Here is a 13943-nt window from a genome sequence, read left to right as displayed (position 1 = left end):
GATGCTGATTGAGGAGGAAAAATTGCTAATTTCAAATGTCATTACAGAATCCTACTATGAACGAGGTTTTACCCATTTTGTTCTTCCAGCCAATTCTACAAGGCATAGAAACACATTTTACACCTTCAGCTTACAGTGTTGCATGTTAGTTATATCTCAATAAAGCTGGGAGAGGGGAAGAAGGCAGATTAAGCCAACAGCAGATTTTTCTGGGGTAAGGAAGTCTGGTGCACTCTGTGAATGCAGCAGAAGGGTCTAGGGAAGGTTTAAACTGTCAGAGAGGGGTAAATGGAGAAAAATTCTAATGAAGATGGGAGGTTACTGAAAAAAGACTTGCAAAAAAAAAATAAAAAGGAAGACCTCTTTGTCACAGGAGACAACATTTGGTGAGAATTAACTAACTTGGGCTCATAGAGAGAACATGAAGTGATGATATCAAAATACTCTGACAAAATTTGAGACTACTGATAGATCTTTAGATAAATCCTTGAAAACCTTAGCTCAGGTTGGGTCCTTCCCATGGATAAAGATTTCTGAAGGCCTGCCTTCACCAAAGGGATGATTTTTTAGGCTAAACACTATCCTACTAGTATCCAGAAATATGAAAAGCTGATTCCAATAGATCCTTCAAAGTGGCTTTGACCAAGTTATCATCCCCATACGTGCTCCACCAGCTGCCTTCTAAGTGGTTGGGAAGAATAGCAAGGAATGGCCCTAAAATCCCCAAGTGGGTGAAAACTAATTGGGGGGATTGTATTTGGTTACATATAAAGCACAGATATCCATCTAGCATGTACACAAATATAGATTATACCCGTGGTATTAACATTCCATGAGGGGACAACTAGGGGTGGGGGGAAGTCTACAAAGGCTCCTTAGGGGGTCAATGATGGAAGATGTTGAGAGGTACTGCTCTAATCAAGAATACACTGAGGTCCTTCATGAATGGAATTGTAGGCAAGAATTACCTGTAATCTGTTTGCATGATATATTAGGAGAGGAAGCAGAAGTGTGTGGGGGGGTCAGGGAGAGACAAAATTAAAGACAGAGAAAGAAGGGAAGGAGAGCAAGGAAGGAAAAGGAAGGAGGAAGGAGCTCAGACAACCTAAGTGGGTGTATGTGGCAACCAAGCACGGTGGAGTTAAAATTAACCAAGTCAACAGTGCAAGTGCTATCACTTAACAGACAGAAGTGAGAAGCTCCTTGCAAGAAGATCAAAGAACTGCTGTCATCAGTACCCCCACAGCTCCAAGTGTGGTGCCTGCATGAGCAAGCAGCAATGGCGACCTGCATCAAGGCATCTGGAACCTTCATGTGCCTGTGCAGCACCTGAGGTTTCTCTGGAAATGCAGAGGCAGGAAATCAGAAGTGAAGCACAACTCACACCTTTCTAACCAGTGCTGCGCTGTGGTGCTGCTGCTGCTGCTCCTGCTGGTCCAGGGTACACGTGCTGCACCTCAAGTATTCAGACCAGGGGCTCAAAAACTTTGGGATGTGTTTGAATAAAATACAGACTGTTGAATCTCACCTCCAAAACTTCTGATGAATACCAGAAATCCCACTAAAGTAGGATCTATAAAATTTTATTTATAGCAAATCCCTAGATGTTGCCAACATTTCTGGTCAAGGGACCAAATGCTCAGAACATGTTGGGAACCAGCATCGACAAACGGCCCCTGGGGAATGTGAGCCAATACTAGTTTTGCAAATAAAGTCTCTATAACACAGCCATGCTGTTCACTGATGCACACCTGTGTGTCAACATGCAGGGGAAGGTGAAGAATTGCAGCAAAGCTGGGATGGCCCCCAAAGTTGAAAATATGTAGCATACAGACCTTTATATAAAAGTTTGCCACTCTCTGGTGCAAATTATTATCATTAATGCCACATTAGCACACTCTAAATGTAGTGACTTAGGTTTACAGTTAACATGTGTGGATTTCGGTTAAAAATTCACATTATTTTGGATTCCCTTCCCTTAGTATCTTTTCAGTACCTATAATTCAAGACAGTTAAAAATGACTTTTTTTTCGTTTGTGCTTGCTTAATAGGGTTCAAGTTCATTATCTCTTAGGTAATTGGACATACATGTGTAAGAAATTATTTTACTCGTAAATTTTGATTCAAGAACCAACCTACTTCCACAATGATCCAGCCTTTCATTGGTTTACACTGTGGGGGAAGCTCGAAAATATCCAAGTGGTACACTCCACCGAGTGTCGCGAACTGGCATGAATCAACCTCATTGTCGTCAAATTCACATAGCTTTTCTTGAACATTCTCTACCAGCGACAAGTGTGCTAAAATTAATCAGATTGATTTAGTTTCAAAAACAGTCTTAACTTTTTTGTATTTAAGAGGGAAATTTTTAAAATTCTGATGCTGGTAAATGAAGTTTTTATTTAACTAGCTATTAAAATTTTTACCAAAAAGGCTAATTCAAAACCATTCATGAGGTTAATTTGGGAAGTGGAAATAGGGACATTTAGTATACAGAGGAGAGCTTCAGTTATGCAATATATTAAGCTGTCAGGAATTTGCACACAATATGAATGTATTACAAAGAAAATAAAAACTTTGAAAATATATCTCATTGTAAGGGAGGAAAAATATTTTTCATAAGGGTGGCAGGAAAATGATAACGTTATAAACCTTGGCTAGTGCGGAAACAAAAGTATGTTGGGAAAGTGAAGAAGTAGACAAGGAGCCTGCTATAAAAATATGCTAAGAAAAACATAGAAAATAGATGTCTTATAAGTAACTAGGAAAGATTCCTGAGGAAATTCCAAAGGGAAAGAAGAGAACATTAGAGTTAATGAAAAAGATGTACATAAATCTCAAATTAAAATTTATAAATTAGTTATCACTATTATTTTGATACTTTAAGCTACAGTTGACCTTGATGAAGATGAGGAATGCTGTCTGCTGTGCAGTCACAACTCCAATACAACTCGACTCCCCCAAAACTTAACTACTGATAAGCTGCTGTTGACCAGAAGCCTAACCAATAAGTTGAAATTAACACATATTTTGTAAATTATACACTGTATTCTTACAAAAAAGTAAGAGTAAACATTAACAAAATCATAATAGAAAGAAATGTTTAGTACTGTGCTATATTTATTGCTGCCCTAAGTTTACATTGTCTGCTTACAAGAAAGTCCGTGTCTGAATGGACCCTCACAGTCCAAACCCGTGTGGTTCTAGGATCAACTGTCTATCCAGCTGCTATATGCCAGAACAAGATTGAACACAGACATGTTGAAAAGTGTGTGTGTCCTCATAAAAGTTTGCTGCATCACTATTTGTAACAAAAAATTAGAATTTAGTCTACAATAGGGATTTACATAATGCACCATTATTGGATATAATTATATAGCTACTAAAAAAGCAAAGTTACCAGTGTGTTCTTACTTAGAAAAATGTTGATTATTAATTTATGTAGAAAGCACTGCTTTCTATATATGTATGTAGAACATATTATGTAGAATATCAAATATTGCTAGGTGAAGAAACAATTTTCAGCAAAAAATGTGTGAGGAATCTAGAAAACTTAAATAAGAGACCAGGAAAAAGAATAACTATAAGGGGGATAGGGTGAGGAAAGGAGGGATTGGGGTCAAAATAAGGGGTTGCAATTGTATGGGGAATATAAAATTAAAATTAAAAAATAAAATAAAATAAAATAGAACAAAAAATGTGTGATATGATCGATCCTATGGTTTTATTAAAAATCATGAGACAGTGCATGCAAATAAAAAATACTTAACAATGGCTGTCTCAGAACAAGGACTATGAAAAATTTTCACTTTAAATATATTTCTTCAACATTTGAATTTCCTTTTACAATGACCCTACATTTCTTTTGCAAGCCCAAAGTTGTAATAGTTACATTTAAAAAATACAATTTAGAAGATACCTGCTGAAATTCTATCACTTAGTAAATTCATTTCCAGTTCATATTTTTTGACTTCAGGGTCTTCCTGGACAGAACTCTACAGAAAACACAAGGACACGGGAGTGTGATAGTCAGTAGTGGTTTCAGCCCAGGTTCATTCTCTTTCTGTGCCAGTTCCCCCTTCAGGTGCATGCTACCTTAATTCAAGCATCCCAAGCTGACACTTGCTCTGGTGAAAAACTTGAATTGAAAGTAGTCTTTTCAAAAGCAATTAAAGTTACAGTACATATTCACAGAACTTCCCAAGAGCAGGAGCAAGCATCCTGGGATTCTTTGCTGAAAATCCTCCAATGTAAAAAGGAGAAACTAGGGAAATAATGTAAGCTATACAAATAGTACTTGCATTAGTTTTAACTAAGTTTTAGATTTTGCTTGATTTTGGCAATCAGATCTCTGATAGAATAATTCCAAACCCTGCTTCTGGGTAAGCATCTCAAGGAAATGAAAGATGGAGAAGATATTTTACTACCTCCTTATACTCTACAGCGGTCAAAATAATCCACAATGGGAAGACATCTGAACTAGAATTATATCTAAGTCGGCCAGTAAGTTACCTTTGTGATCTTATGTCAGTCATAGAATACACTTTGTAAACAATCCTAAAGAAATAGCTATTTTCTTAATTTCACAAGTATGTAGGGAGATAACTTTTCTAAGAGTCAAATAAGATAAAGAATTTGGTGTCCTGTAAAACAGTATATAAATACAGTACTGTTATAAAAGTGTGGTGTGTGTACTAATATTTGCAGATTGCATGATATCCAGCAAATTTCACTTGACCTCAAATAACTTACTTCCTCATGACCTGTTACAACTCTACTGAATTCTCTGCCAGCCATTTCTTTCTGCAGGCCTCTGAAACATCTCATTTAAGCACTAATTCATTTAACAGTTCGTACAGAGTACCTAAATTATTCAGGCATTGCTACATACTAGGAATCATAAAAGGAAAATAAAAACTGTAAGAAGCTTGTAGTTTTTTAGGGAAGCAGGTAAACAAATAGGTCTGATACAGCTTTGTGGGTGCCGTAGTGAAATGGAAGCGGACCACAACAGGGGTGAAGGAGGAACAGACAATTTCTGTGGGAAAAGGAGAGAGCGAAGATAGGAAATACAACCCAATGGTGGTGAACTTTGACCTAAATTTTGTTGTGGTTTTTTTTTTAGATTTATATATTTATTTGTTTGTTTGTTTGTTTATTTATTTATTTAGGGATGTATTTATTTATTTATACAAGCACTGGGTACAGTCAGAAGCATGGGAGGGTGAGAGAATTCACCAGAGTCAGAGCAGGGAGCAGAGCAGGCAGAAGGACTGAAGTACACTGCTGAGGGGAGCAGCGGGCGGCAGGAGAGGTCTGCCGCCATGTGGGACCCTCCTCCAGTGGCCGGGGAGCAGCCGGGGATCGAACTGGTGCCGCAGAGGCTGCGGGCAGCTTGGCAACCCAGTGCTCAACTGCTGCGCCACCAGGGAGGCCCTTGACCTAAATTTTGAAAGACAGTTTAGTTTTTCCCAAAAATAGTGGGAAGTAATTGCAAGTGTGTGAGGGCAGAAAGGCATAAAGCAAAGTCATGGGTTCCAAACACCCGACGTGGGCAGTTAGGGTTGGGGTGCAGCTGAAGCTGCAGCACGCAGCTAGATTGTGGCGAGTTCCAGTGCCACTCTGTAAAGACGAGCATTTCTCCTTTGGGGTTAAAAATAAAATTCTCCCATGAGACAATTAATTTGAGAGTAGCATGAAGAAATCTGTATTTGGAAGGGATATTCTGTGGCCAGCATCTGAGAAGGGCACTTAGGAGAGAGTGAGATGTGCAAGATTGGAGGCTAACAGTAAGACAAGGTAGACACAAACAGGGCCATGGGGAGGCATGCAGGTGAGGGGATCAGGAAGTAAAGTCGCCATTACTGGGATGGCAACTGGATATAAAATGAAGGCAAGGGACAGGTGAAGGCTAATCTTCACGTGTCTGGCTTAGGTAACAAGGTGGACAGTGGTAAGATTATCAGGAGGAAAGGAAGACAGGTTTGGGGAAAAAGGAATGAATTTGACTGTGAATATGTTGAATTACTGTGCTTTCTTATGGTCTTTCTTAGAGGAAGGATTCTAATCTTTAAAAATGCCAGATTTATCTGACCAATAAGCAAGTCAGGCTTTCTAAAAGTTGAGAATATTGCAAAGCCTTCAAACCCAACTGGTTCTGACCTTGTAGGTGCACTAAGATCTGCAGAGTTTTAGACTTTCCCCCACAGACCTTCTCCTTGGGAGCCAGAGTGCTTGAGCTACTCACAGCACCGAGCACAGCAGCTCTCTGGAATCCACTCTCTACTACTGTATGTTACCCTGTAGTGCAACTGACTCTTTAAGGTTGGACTTCTCAATGAAGGAAGCAGCATGTCCATTTACATTCTGGGGCGAGCTGTTACATCTTCGTGACCAATCTGGAAGGTTTTCCTATCACAGCAGCTGTAGCATTAGTGCACACTCCCCTTGCACAGAAGTTAAAGTCCAAACCACACTTGATGATCTTTTACTCACCACAAAGCTTCTTGGTTATGTTGCCAAAGAAGCTGAAAAAATACTTATTTCCTGTTACGTCTGACATCTGGCAATCAAAGTTCTCTTCCATCACAGGTGTCACAAAAATGGCTATTTCTCCCATATTTTTCTTCTCCTAGATAAACTTTAATAATGTTTTTTCAAGTTTCAAACTTACCAAGTGGAATTTTTATTTCGGTCATATTTACATACATACATCATATATTTAGATCTATAAAAGTAATATTTTCTAAAACAACATGTTTGCCTGGAAATATTGACAGAATACGAAGTAGAGAAGGTACTTAAGTTTACCTTTTCAGGATTACATTGGCTCAGTAGATACAGGAACTGACCTGTACTATGCAAGAATCTCAAGCATACTAGCAAAGTGTTTTTCATTGCAAATGCACAGGTAACATGTAGCATGGAAATTCTTTCACTCTCTGTACAGTTTGAATTTTATTTAAAGACATAACCTCCATCACAAATAAGATCCGTGGGGGGCCTCCCCTGGTGGCACAGCGGTTGAGCGCTGGGCTGCGGGACTGCCCGCAGCCTCTGCAGCGCTGGTTGGTTCCCCAGCAACCAGTGAGGGCCCCACACAAAAAATAAACAAACAAAACAAATAAGATCCATGGGAAAATAATGGAATTCCAGAAATAGATCTCAAAATCCACTTTGAAAATTATCATGTGGTATTTCATATCAACGAGGAAAACAGGTTTATATGGTGTTTTGAGATAGCTAAGATTTGAAGTGAAATAAATTTAGGTTTTCCCACTTTACACTAAAATAAATTTCAAATGGATGAAAGGGAGAATTGAATGAAAAAAGCTTAAATAAACCAACCAAACACCAATAACCATAGAAGTATTTGAGGAAAAAATAAGAGGCTGGTATCAAGGATCATCAATGAAACAGGGGATCTAAATATTATACATCTACAAAACATCAGCAATGAATACAAATGTAACAGAATGGCTTGCATTTTTTTATTCTCACCAAAAGAAGGCTTACATTTCCCTTGTTCACTGATCTGATTTGCAATTTTTTTCATCAAAAGATCATTTAAATTTGACAATATCTTCAGAGTAAATTGTTGGAACTGGCTCCTGATAGGAAATTAAAGATCAGCTTTGAAAACGGCATCATTTGCTTTTGTTCTGGGTCACACTTAGGAATGGTTATCCCAGGTTTGCTGACATCTCACTCTTGTGTCTTTAATCCCACCTTAACCTAGAGTCCCCCAAGTCTGAGTTAGTGCTGAGCTTCAGGCACACACATGGTCCACTCACCTGTGTGCAGACACCTGTGCTGGGTCTGACCTGCTCACATCTGCCTGCTTGACATTTCCATTTGTGTGTCTCACACTCACCACGCCCAAAACAAAACTCATGTCATTCAAGCAAGTCAGCCCATTTCTGTCCATCTCAGGAAATTGCACCACCATCTGCCTACCTTCCAAAAATAAAACTCAGAAGGCTTATTCATTTTACCTCCAAAACATATCCCAAACATGTCTACCTTTCCACATGTCTGACGACCACCTTCATCCAGGCTGCCATGGCTTCTAAAGCCTCCCTCATGCTACCTTCATTGCTAATGCACTTCCACACTGTGATTCCTTCTCTACCTGGCAGCCAGCATTACCTGTCAAAGCCATAAAGCAGATCATGACACTCTCCTACATACTACCTGTGAGGGCTTTATTGCATTTGCAATAAAACCTGAACTTCCTACTCTCCAGGAGCTCACTCCAGCTCCTGTTTCCCTCTCTGAGGTTACCTAGTACCAATTCCTCTTAGCCACCAGCTCTATCCACTGGCCTCCTTCTGGGGTCTCATTTCTCTGTAATGAACTTTGTAGTAGTTCTACCCATATATGAAAATATTTTCACTCTGATCAGTATATGGCTGATTCCTTCTAGAAATGATAACAGATGGGGCCCTCCCTAACCATGCAATTTAGCCTCCACCCATCTGTCACTCCCTGACACCTAGTCCTCTTTCCTTCTGTGCACAGCATTTATCACTCTATTTTCCAGTTTTTCTTGTTCCTTGTGGGTTTCTCCCGACTTGTGTGTGAATCACAAGAGCAGGAATATTGCTGATTCTTGCACACCTGAGGGCCAGAAGACTACGTCACATCTTCAGGTGCACATTCAATAAAGATTTGTTTAGGGAATAAGGAAATATGAACAAAGTCTAGCTGTGATGTTGGAAAAGGGTTGCTAAGGCCACCTGTGGAGGCTGAAGTTTGTTGCATGTTAAAGCTTGGTTTTCTACATGGGTGCCCCTCAGGGATTTTTAATTCATCCACAATGATGCCAACAAGGACCCACATCTCTAATGCTATTTCATGTCTCCAAACTTTTCCTTTTGATCAGAGTAACTTCCTTTCCTTCCCATCTAAACTCCTCCATGCTTATCAAAAGATAAGCATAAGTAGCTCAAATGTTGCCTCATTAAAGATGACTTCCAATCTGTTCATTCCACTCTTTTTGGATTTATTTTGATTGAAGTCCCATGCATAATTCTCTCAAATCAAAAATAAAATGACTGATAATAAACAGTTCAAGTTAATGATCAGCCTAAATATATATGGTTGGAGTTCACCAATAGGCTAACAATTGGGACGAACAATTTCCAGCTATCAATAATTTGTTTACAAGAGAACAAATTTAAAGCCAAAATATTAAAACAAACTAAAAGTAACAGCCTGGAACAGATTAGCATGCTAATAACTCAGAGTCAATATGGAACTTATATTCTCATGTCTAATAAGCTAGACTTTCAACTAAAATAGGGACAAAGATGGACACTATAAATGACTAAGGGAACAACTCACCAAGAAGATACAACTCTTATTAATATATGTGCTCCAAATTTGTGCTTTAGTTATATATACCAACTATTAACAGACCTAAGCCAATATAGCAACAAAAATACAATTGTTTTTAGAGACTTCAACACACCACTAACACAAAAGGATAGAAAACTAAGAAAGTTCTACTTCAGATGATTTTACCTGACATTTACAGACTTTTCCATCCTAAAAGCAATGAACACATGTTCTTCTCCACTGCACATGGAACAGATTATATACTATTAAAAAAAACAAGTCTCAGAAAATACACAAAAATAGAAATTATATCAAGCATCTTCACAGATTACAATGCTATAAGGCCAGAAATTAACCATAATGGAACCCTGGGACAAACTAAAATATGTGGACATTAAACAAAATGCTCTCAAACAACTCTTGGGTCAACAAATAAATCAAAGAAGAGATTTTTAAAAAATCTAGAGACTAATGAATATGGAGGGACAAGCTACCTACACTCTATGGGATACTTTTAAAAGCAGTAGAATATGGGAAGTTCATAGCAAAAGAGGCCAACATAAAAACACAAGGAGGATCTTAATTAAACAATCTAATTCTGCTGCTGAATAAACTGGAAAAAGAACAAAAGCACCCAAAAACAGAAGAAGGTAATAAATAATAAAAATTAGAGCCGAAGTAAATGAAATAAAAAAACAAAGAAGACAGTTCAAAAGATGACAGTGAAACCAGGAGTTGGGTCTTTGAAAAAATAAACAAAATTGACAATGCATTACCTATGCTCACAAAGAAGAGAAAAAATACAAAACAATAGAATCAGAAATTAAAGAGGTAAAATTATAATAAATATTGCAGACATACAAAGGGTGATAAGAACCTATTATAAAAATCTCTATGCGAACTAACTGGACAATCTAGAAGAAACAGACAAATTCTTAGACTCATATAACTTCCCAAGACTGAACCAGGATGAAACAGCTAAAACAGTCCAATCACAAGCACTGAAATGGAAAGAGTAATAAAAGCCTCACCAAGAATAAAAATTCAGAACCAGATGGCTTCATCAGTGAGTTCTACTAAACCTATAAAGATCAAATACCTATCTGACTCACCCTCTTCAAAAAAATTGAACAGGGAGAAAAACCCCTCAACACATTCTATGAGCCCAACATTACCCTGACGCCAAAACCAAACAAAGATAATAATAATAATAAAAAAAAAGAAAATCAGAGACCAATATGTCTAATGAACATAGATGCAAAAATTTTCAACAAAATCCTAGCAAATCAAGTACAGCAACAAATCAAAGAATCATCCACCATGATCAAGTAGGCTTCACCCCAGAGATGTAAGGCTGGTTCAACATGCATAAATCAAACAATGTCATCCATCAAGTTAACAAAAAGGAAGTTAAAAATCACTTGATTATAGTTAAAATATGATGACAAAGCATTCCACAAAAAATTGAACATCCAATTATGATTAAAAACCCTCTAAAAATGGGAATAAAGGGAAACTAATTAAATTTTGTAAAAGCCATATATGACACACACAATGCCAATACAATACTCAATGGTGAAAAGCTGAAAGCGTTTCCACTAAATTGGAACAAAGCATGAATGCCCACTACCACCACTGTTATTCAATGGATTCTGGAAGTCCTGGCTGAAGGAATTAGGTAAGAAAAAGACATTAAAGGAATCCAAATTGAAAAAGAAGTAGTAGCCTCACTATTCGCAGATGACATGCTAGTATACTTAGAGAAACCAAAAGATTCTACAAAAAGCTTCTAGAAATAATAAATGAATACTCAAAGTGGCAGGATACAAAATCAGTACACAAAAATCAGCAGTATTTCTATATGAGAAAAATGTATCTGAAGAAAGGGAAATAAGGAATACAATTCCATTTACAATCATGCCCAAAAGAACTACCTGGGCCTTCAAGGTGCAGCGGTTGAGTGCTGGGTTGCGAAGCTGCCCGCAGCCTCTGCAGCGCCGGTTCGATTCCCGGCTGCTCCCAGTCACCGGAGGAGGGTCCCACATGGCGCTCAGACTTCTCCCGCTGCTCCCCTCAGCAGTGTACCTCGGTCCTTCTGCCTGCTCTGCTCCCCACTCTGGCTCTGGTGAATTCTCTCACCCTCCTGCGCTTCTGACTGTACCCAGTGCGTGTAAAAATAAATAAATAAATCTTTAAAAAAAAAAAAAAAAGAATGAACTACCTGGGAATAAACTTTAGCAAAGGAGGTAAAGGACCTGTACAATGAAAACTACAAAATGTTATTAAAGGAAATAAAAGAAGACACAAAGAAATGGAAAAATGCTCATGGGTAGGAAGAATTAACATTATTAAAATGGCCATACTACCCAAAAGAAATACCAAAGACTTTTTTAAAGGAAAGAAAACAAGCAATTATCGAATTCAGGTAAAATCATCTGAAGTAGAACTTTCTTAGTTTTCTATCCATTTGTGTCAGTGGTGTGTTGAAGTCTCTAAAAACAATTGTATTTTTGTTGCTATATTGGCGTAGGTCTGTTAATAGTTGGTATATATAACTAGAGCACAAATTTGGAGCACATATATTAATAAGAGTTGTATCTTCTTGGTGAGTTGTTCCCTTAGTCATTTATAGTGTCCATCTTTGTCCCTATTTTAGTTGAAAGTCTAGCTTATTAGACATGAGAATATAAGTTCCATATTGACTCTGAGTTATTAGCATGCTAATCTGTTCCAGGCTGTTACTTTTAGTTTGTTTTAATATTTTGGCTTTAAATTTGTTCTCTTGTAAACAAATTATTGATAGCTGGAAATTGTTCGCCCCAATTGTTAGCCTATTGGTGAACTCCGACCATATACATTTAAGCTGATCATTAACTTGAACTGTTTATTATCAGTCATTTTGAGGAAAGAAGAAAAATAGAGGCATCATACCTCCCGACTTCAAGCAATATTACACAGCAACAGTAATCAAAACAGTATGATACTGGACCAAAAACAGAAATTTAGACCAATGAACAGAATTGAAAGCCCAGATATAAATCCATGTAAATATGGACAGCTAATTTTCAACTAAGGAATTACAACCATATAGTGAAGAAAAGATAGTCTTTTTTAGTTTGAGAAACATGGATAGCCACATGCAAAAAAAAAAAAAATAAAGCAAGACCCATGTTTAACACAACACAGGAAAATTTACTCAAAAATGGATTAAAGATTTAGACATAAGAACTAAACCATAAAGTACTTGGAAAAAAATATAGGGACACACTACAGGACATCTACCACAAAGATGTATTTGGGAGTACAACCCCAGCAGCAAGGAAAATAAAAGCAAAAATAAACAAGTAGGACAATATCAAAGTTAAAAGTTTTTATACCTCAAAAGAAATTACCGCAGGGTCTCCCTGGTAGCGCAAGGGGTTAAGCACCAAGCTATGAAGCAATCCGCAGCCTCTGCAGCATGAGTTCGATCCGAGTTCGATTCCAGGCTGGCCAGGGAGCAACCCACATGGCGCAGCAGACCTTTCCTGTCTCGCCCACCCGCTGCTCCCCTCAGCAGTGTATTTCAATCAGTCTGCCTGTTCTGTTCCCCGCTCTTTCTCTGGTGAATCCTCTCACTCCCTGAATCTCTGGCCTGTACCCTAGCTCTTGTACGCATAAATAAATAAATCTTAAAAAAAAAAAAAAGAAATTACCACAAAAACAAAAAGGCAACCTACAGAATGGGCAAAACATTAGCTTACCATACATCTGACAAGGGGTTAATCTCCAAAACTGACAAAGCACTACCACACTCCAACAACAAAGAAACAAATGACCCAATTAAAACATGGGTAAAGGACCTCAACAGACATTTCTCTAAAGAAGACAGTCAGATGGTATGTAGACATATGAATAAATGTTATTTCACTTATTATAACAGAAACGCAAATGAAAACCACACTGAGAGACCACCTCACCCCTATAAGAATGGCTCATATAAAAAGAACAGAATTAACAAATGCTGGTGAGGTTACAGTGAAAATTGTGTTCTCTTTCAATTTTACCATGCAAGCTGTACAGTCCCTGTGGAAAACGGTATGGAGATGTCTCAAGAAAAAAAAAAAAGGAAATCCCATTTGACACAGCAACACTGCTCTTAGGTATTTATCTAAATAACATGGAAAATTCCATACAAAAGAACACTTACACCTACGTACATAACAGCACTATTTACAGATGCAAAATCATGGAACCACCCGAGTACCTTTCAACAGATGAATAGAAAGAGAAACTGGTGCATATATTCAATGGACTATTACAAAGATATGAAGAAAGATGACATAGCAGCATTTAGGACAAAAATAGATGAACCTTGAAGTGATCATGTTGAGTGAAATCAGTCAAAAAGTCAAAGACAGATTTCAGATGGTTTCACTCATCTGCAGGATATAAATATCCCAAAAAACAATTTTACCAAGCAATAGAATAAAAATTTGAACTCGGCAAGAAAAATAAATGAAAAACCTCTCAATTCAGAATGTATGGTAACTGTTACTCTTCTGCAGAAGGCTGTTAGCGCATTAAAACATGATCATGTTGAGGGCCTCCCCGGTGGCACAGTG

The 13943-nt window shown here is 37.9% G+C and overlaps 1 protein-coding gene across 1 annotated transcript in view; it reads right to left on the bottom strand.

Moving 5' to 3' along the window:
• Positions 1-13943, bottom strand: part of DNAI7 (dynein axonemal intermediate chain 7) — a gene marked incomplete at its 3' end in the record, with an annotated part of 61551 nt that overhangs the window by 10003 nt on the left and 37605 nt on the right. The window contains exons 9-10 of the mRNA XM_084255814.1: positions 3920-3995; positions 2140-2300 (exon numbers count right to left, since the gene is read on the bottom strand). Of these exons, the coding sequence (XP_084111940.1) occupies positions 2140-2300; positions 3920-3995 (237 nt within the window). The remainder of the gene's footprint in view (positions 1-2139; positions 2301-3919; positions 3996-13943) is intronic.

This window comes from Talpa europaea, assembly GCF_964194135.1.
Source record: "Talpa europaea genome assembly, chromosome: 15".
Taxonomy (NCBI): domain Eukaryota; kingdom Metazoa; phylum Chordata; class Mammalia; order Eulipotyphla; family Talpidae; genus Talpa; species Talpa europaea.
This window is presented reverse-complemented; position numbering and strand designations above follow the sequence as displayed.